The sequence below is a fragment of the Bison bison genome, unplaced genomic scaffold, assembly GCF_000754665.1.
Source record: "Bison bison bison isolate TAMUID 2011002044 unplaced genomic scaffold, Bison_UMD1.0 scf7180017864077, whole genome shotgun sequence".
NCBI classification, from domain to species: Eukaryota; Metazoa; Chordata; class Mammalia; order Artiodactyla; family Bovidae; genus Bison; species Bison bison.
The window spans coordinates 1591672-1598455 of NW_011494649.1; the positions used below are offsets into that span (position 1 = coordinate 1591672).

Genomic DNA, 6784 nt, shown 5'->3' on the forward strand with positions numbered 1-6784 from the left:
CCCGCGCCTCCGCCCCTCGGACCCGGCTCCAGGAGCCGGGCGCCCCACGCGACGACCTGATCGCCCAGGAGGTACCTTTAGCCGAGCAATGAAGAAAGCCCGGGAGAACCAACCGGAGCCGGTCGAGACGTTTCCTGCGGCCGGGGTTGCTGCTGCTGCCGCCGAAACGGCGGCTTGAAACTCTACAAAGTTGCGAGCCAGCGAGAGGCTGCCGCCCGCCGGGAGCAAAAGGGAAAGGAAGTCTTAAGATGCCGGAGTGACAGACGGAGACAGACGGACGCACAGACCTGCAGAAGACACCACGTCGGCGGCCTATCCCCGGAGCCCGTGAGGCGTCCCAGCTCTGTGAGTTGCTTTCTGGACGGGTGGCTTGCTAAGTATTTCCCTGTAATTGTTTATAAGACGCGTTTATGTATTTTTGTGTCTCCTAGAGAGAAAAAAACAAACCCAACAACAACGCAGGATGCACCTTAAAAAACAATTGAGTTTCTGATATTGAGAAGGTTGTGCCAATAGAATGGAACTGTAAATGCCTGTAAGCAGGAGTAACCCAGGAAAAATTGGCATCTAACATAGACTCCCCAGTGTGAAAAAACCCTCCGTTTCAAAAGTTACTGGAAAGAAAGCCAGATATTACTCTTAAGGGTTAACTAGTGCTAGTGAATCTTTGTTTTTTTAACCTCTCTTTAAATATTGATTGTTTACCAGGTTCACTGGTGGGAGGCTGAGCTGGTGGAAAAGGCTCCTGGAAGAGACTCAGAGGCAACCATAATGTCTTTACGTTTACACGCACTGCCCACCCTGCCTGGAGTTGTCAGACCGGGCTGCAAGCAACTGCTGTGTTTGTTGGTTATCACGATGACTGTGAGCCGTGGAGCCTCCGGGGTGTGCCCCACTGCTTGCATCTGTGCCACTGACATCGTCAGCTGCACCAACAAAAATCTGTCCAGGGTGCCTGGGAACCTTTTCAGGCTGATCAAGAGACTGGATCTGAGTTACAACAGAATTGGGCTTCTAGATTCTGAGTGGATTCCAGTATCGTTGGTAAAGCTGAACACCCTCATTATTCGGCACAACAACATCACGAGCATTTCCATGGACAGTTTTTCCACCACTCCAAATCTGAAGTGTCTTGACTTGTCATCCAACAAGCTGAAGACCGTGAAAAGTGCAGTGTTCCAAGAGCTGAAGGTTCTGGAAGTGCTCCTGCTTTACAACAATCACATTTCCTATCTGGATCCTTCAGCGTTTGGAGGGCTCTCCCATCTGCAAAAACTGTACTTAAGTGGAAACTTTCTCACGCAGTTTCCCATGGATTTGTATGTTGGAAGGTTCAAGCTGGCAGAACTGATGTTTCTAGATGTTTCTTATAACCGGATCTCCTCTCTGCCAATGCATCATATAAATTTAGTGCCAGGAAAGCAACTGAGAGGTATCTTCCTTCATGGAAACCCCTTTGTCTGTGACTGTTCTCTCTACTCCTTGCTGATCTTTTGGTACCGTAGGCACTTCAGCTCAGTGATGGATTTTAAGAATGATTATACCTGTCGCCTATGGTCTGACACTAGGCACTTCCATCAGGTGCTTCTGCTCCAGGATAGCTTCCTGAACTGCTCTGACAGTATCATCAATAGTTCCTTCCGTGCCCTTGGCTTTATTCACGAGGCTCAGGTCGGGGAAAGGCTGATGGTCCACTGTGACGGCAAGACTGGTAGGGCAAATACCGATTTCATGTGGGTCGGTCCAGATAACAGAGTGCTGGAGCCCGATAAAGAGATGGAAAACTTTCATGTGTTTCCCAATGGAAGCCTGGTTATAGAACGTCCTCGTTTTGAGGATGCTGGAGTGTATTCCTGTGTTGCAATGAATCGGCAACGTCTGTTAAATGAAACTGTGGATGTTACAATAAACGTGAGCAATTTCACCATAAACAAATCCCATGCACACGAGGCATTTAACACAGCTTTTACCACTCTTGCAGCCTGCGTGGCCAGCATTGTTTTGGTACTTCTGTACCTCTATCTGACACCGTGTCCCTGCAAGTGTAAACCCAAGAGACGAAAAAATATGCTAAACCAAAGCAATGTCCATGCATCTATTCTCACTTCCGGCCCTGATAGCGATGCCCCCACTGATGAACGGAAGGCAGGGGCCGGGAAAAGAGTAGTGTTTTTGGAACCCCTGAAGGATACTGCAGCAGGGCAGAATGGGAAAGTCAGGCTCTTTCCCAGTGAAACGGTCATAGCTGAGGGCATCTTAAAGTCCACGAGGGTGAAATCCGACTCAGATTCAGTCAATTCAGTGTTTTCAGACACACCCTTTGTGGCGTCCACTTAATTTTGTGCCTGCATTTGTACAATGTAGTGATTGAATCTCTTTATATTCAACCTTGTGTGTGGTCTGCAAAAATAAACAGCAGGGCAGAAATGGGATTGTTCTGTATTTCAGAAATAAAACCAAAGGGTCTCTTTCACTGGTTTATAAGTAATGTGGTAAAGCACTTAGGTTCATGCCAGAGAAAGATGGAGTTATATTTCAGAGTTTAAGTTCTAGATAATACCTTCATCTTTAGCACCACTGATAATTTCAAAGCTGAACTGGAGGTGACGTGACTGACATTGTCCTTTCACTCGGGATTCTTGAAAGAAAAGCTAAATTTCAGATATTAGAGATTTTACTAACTTATTGGGACCAAAGTTGAGTTATGTTAAAGAAAAGTGTTCATTTTTAAAAGATGCAGAAGGAAGAACCAAGCAGCAGTTGTTTATAAAGCACAAAGTACAGTTAGATTTGGGGATACTTCAGTTCATGTTATCATTGCAGACCAGAGTAAATAGACAGTCCTCATCAAATTTGCTGAGCAGTGCCACATTGCACATGGTGTTAGATAAATAGTACAGTAAAGGTACATTTGTTTGACTATCTTCTTTCCATTCTGTACATCTCCTATCCTTGTACAAAAGATCTTATTGAAAGTTTAAAGCCATCATTATTTGTTGCCATAAATATGTAAGTGTCAATGCCAAAATGTCAGAGTAACTTCTTCAGCCTTTGTTCTAGGAGACTAATATTTGTCTATATGCTTGTGTGTGTAAAAGTCTTAAATTATATGAACTGTTAAAGAGATGCCACTATATTGTACTTTGGACATTTGATTTAATGTAAATACGTGTGTTCTGCGACTTGATGTTCTGTTTTATTTGGCTATTTAAAAATATAAATCTAAGACGTTTTATGTGATCTGATTGTGCTGCTTTGTGTTAAACACCATCAATTGCAGATTTCTCTCCAAATTTCTTATACAGTATAGATTTTTTTTTAAAGAGGAAAAAAGACTATGGAGTGTCCTACCCAGTGAATACCTTCAATATCCCATTTTACCTGATACCATTATGCACTTCAGCCAGGTTTGAAAGTCACTTAAGCTCTGAATTTGGAACATGTAGGAGCCTCCTTATTCCCATCCCTGCTGTGAGATAATCAACTACCCACTTTGAACCTAGGTTTTCCCAACTATGAAATGGAGATTTCAGAGGTTCCTTCCCACCCTGGGAGTGATGACTTCCCGGTGGTCTTAGATCCATCACAGACTTGCACTGACTTTCTGAAAATATACCACGTACTGATAGAGGACAGGAATGGGATTAGGACAGGCTAGTGTAACACTGCCTAGGTCTGAAGGTCTATGGATTATCAAGTCCAGCTGCTTTACTTTCTCAGGGATAAATGAAACCCAAAGAGGGCTGTGGGTTGTCTAAGGCCACACAGTGAGTTAGTGACAGGGATTCAAGGAGAGCTCAGCTTCTGGATTCTTCCTGGTGAAAATAAGCGAGTCAAAAAGTGGCTATTTTTAATGATAAGGATGGTGAAGGAACCAAAGAATGAGGCAAAACAGTGGTCAGAAAATGACAAAGGGGAATGAATCAGGGATGTGTTGTCGCTAGGGCTGAGAGAGAAGATAATTAAAAGATGGAGGTAGGTCACTGTAACAAGCATTTGGAGAACTGGAGAATGAGATGAGGAGGAAAGACTGACTTTGGTAGTGGTGGTTTTGGGGGAACGATGGATCCTTGGTGACAGCTTGATAAGTGCCAAGCCGGGCACCTAGTGACAGATACCCATCAGCTGTGGGTTAAGGAGTGGGTGTGTGCATAGGAAATACCATAGGATGTTAGCTCTTGCTCAGTTGACTTGACAATTCCTTATTGCCTAGTTGGTGTTAACGACTTACTGCCTCTACCTTTTAAACATAGACCTCACTTGTTAAATAAGATCCTTCAGTCCCAAGGATATTACAGGAAAGCATTTTATTCCAGTTCCTGCCATTTAAGCAATTAGGAAGAACTGTGTGACCTGTGTGATCTTTAAAATCGTTACTCTTTTTTCATTCATATTTGGATGAAGAGATACTGTGGTTCATTCAGGGTCACACAGGGAGTCAGGACACAGAGGGAAACTCCTGAACCACTGACACTCCAGCAAGGGGAAGGGCTGCCTCCAGGGGCCGTGATCACCAGGGTGCTGAGTGTGAAAGAACATGGCCGGCAGTGGGGTTCAAGATCTCTGAATTCAGCCTTTTCTGGGCCAGATCTCTAGGGTCTTTCAACTCTCAAACCCTTGATCCTAGGAAGTGCATGCTGCCTTTGGCAAGGGACCATGGACAGTGCTGGCAGTGGGGAGTTTGGAGAGCCTGATTTTGGCTAATCCTAATCCTGATGCTTGGTTAAACGATCAGCTGAGTTGAGATCAAAACTAACATATGTACAGCTCAAAAAAAAAAGCATATATACATATACATGTGTATATATATGGATGTATGTATAACTGAATCACTTTGCTGTCATCTGAAACTAACAACATTGTGAATGAGCTATATTTCAATAAAAAATAATGCAAAAGCAAATCCTGAATGCTGTAAAGCAAAGCTTTGTTTTGGACAGGAATAGGAAGGCATGGTGATGTAAAAGCATAGAACTGAACGTTATGCTGTGGAATTTTAAGTTCTTACATGTATCTTCTTTTTTGAGGGAGTGGGGAGGGTAGAAGCCTGGGGGCTTCCCAGGTGGCACTAGTGGTAGAGAGCCTGCCTGCCAATGCAGGAGACACAAGACTCAGATTTGATCCCTGGGTCAGGAAGATCCCCTGGAGGCAGGCATGGCAATCCATTCTAGTATTCTTGCCTGGAGAATCCCATGGACAGAGAAGCCTGGTGGGCTATAGTCTATAGGGTTGCAAAGAGTCAGACACAACTGACAAGGCATAGTATGCACGTAGAAGCCTGATCACGTGTATTTTAAATGTGGGAACAGAAGTGATTTGTACATTATAAATTTGTTTCACTCAAAACTTTTATATAATTTTCCTTCCAAGTAATAATTTGGATTTATGTACCTGGGTTATTCTTTTAAGGTACTTAGTATTTTTTAGTACTCAGTTATGAGAGAAGTGGGTACTCTGGAAAAATCAAACAAAGATCACATATGTGAAATTTTCCTGGGCTTATAATATTTTTTCACTATAAGATACTAAGTTGATGATAGCACCCTCTATTAATCATGAGTTACATTTTAAAATATACTTTCAAGACCTATTATCTGAACTAATGCCCTAAAACATTAATTTATAGTCAACTTCTGCATGAATCCTCACTGTTTGGCCTAGAGAGATTTAAATATATTTATTTTTAGCTTTAGTTACTTGAATTATTTGCCTGGAAAACATGTTTGTTTGTTTGTTCTTATTTCTCTAAATAAACCTTTTTTCTAAAATGTTAATCAGAAGGGACGTAGGTGAAACTTACAGGGGTGGAAACATAAGAGGAGCAAGAAGATATGCTGTCAGTCCAGATTCTAGAAAGACATCTGATTTGGATCATCCTGCTAAGCACTGTTAAAGCAGGATACAGCCTAAACACCCTCCAATATTGCTGGCTTTTCCTTGGCCATGACTGCTCCTTGCTGATTGTCACCTTTTAGTTTCATCTGCTTTACCGAGCAGTAAGTAGGTCTGGAGAAGGCAATGGCATTCCATTCCAGTATTCTTGCCTGGAGAATCTCAGGAACAGAGAAGCCTGGTAGGCTGCAGTCCATGGGGTCGCGAAGAGTCGGACACGACTGAGCGACTTCATGTTCACTTTTCACTTTCATGCGTTGGAGGAGGAAATGGCAACCCATTCCAGTATTCTTGCCTGGAGAATCTCAGGGAGTCGGACACAACTGAGCGACTTCATGTTCACTTTTCACTTTCATGCGTTGGAGGAGGAAATGGCAACCCATTCCAGTATTCTTGCCTGGAGAATCTTAGGAACAGGGGAGCCTGGTGGGCTGCCATCTATGGGGTTGCACAGAGTCGGACACGATTGAAGCGACTTAGCAGCAGCAGCAGCAAGTAGGTCTAAATCAGAGCATCTCCATGGGGTCACTGGGGAAAGTTAGATAAACAGGGGTTTCTAGTAGCTACCCTCTATACACTCCCCAACCAGAAGCTCTGATTCAGGCCATCTGGGGTAAGGCCTGCATGTGATTTTTTTTTTCCTAAATAATTATGCTTTTGCTTATTTTGTTGAAACATACCACTCCCCCCTCCCCCCAAGAAATGAGGCTTTAGCAAATTTTGTGTTTGGGGCTATGTCAAAATACATTATTATTACTTGCTAATAGATTTTTTAATAAAAAGAAGAATTTGTGCACACAAATTCTAATATGTTGGGAAAATGAAAGACTTTGATTCTCTGTTACTAAATAAACTCTAGAGTAAATTGTTGGCTATAATTATAATTTATGAT

The 6784-nt window shown here is 43.0% G+C and overlaps 2 protein-coding genes across 6 annotated transcripts in view; one reads left to right on the plus strand and one right to left on the minus strand.

The window, feature by feature from the left end:
- PCED1B (PC-esterase domain containing 1B) overlaps positions 1-152 on the minus strand; it is a 166098-nt gene extending 165946 nt beyond the window's left edge. For all 5 annotated transcript variants that reach the window (XR_825076.1, XM_010837525.1, XM_010837524.1 and 2 more), the window contains exon 1: positions 76-152. The gene's annotated coding sequence lies outside the window, so the exon portion shown is untranslated. The remainder of the gene's footprint in view (positions 1-75) is intronic.
- On the plus strand, positions 1-3240 carry AMIGO2 (adhesion molecule with Ig-like domain 2). The gene is made up of 2 exons (XM_010837519.1): positions 1-345; positions 709-3240. The coding sequence occupies exon 2, from the start codon at positions 772-774 to the stop codon at positions 2335-2337; it is 1566 nt and encodes a 521-aa protein (XP_010835821.1). The 5' UTR covers positions 1-345; positions 709-771; the 3' UTR covers positions 2338-3240.
- The last annotated feature ends 3544 nt before the right edge of the window (positions 3241-6784 follow it).

Bases quoted from the DNA above. Each gene is read 5' to 3' on its own strand.
- AMIGO2 (XM_010837519.1), top strand. From the start codon at position 772: ATGTCTTTACGTTTACACGCACTGCCCACCCTGCCTGGAGTTGTCAGA.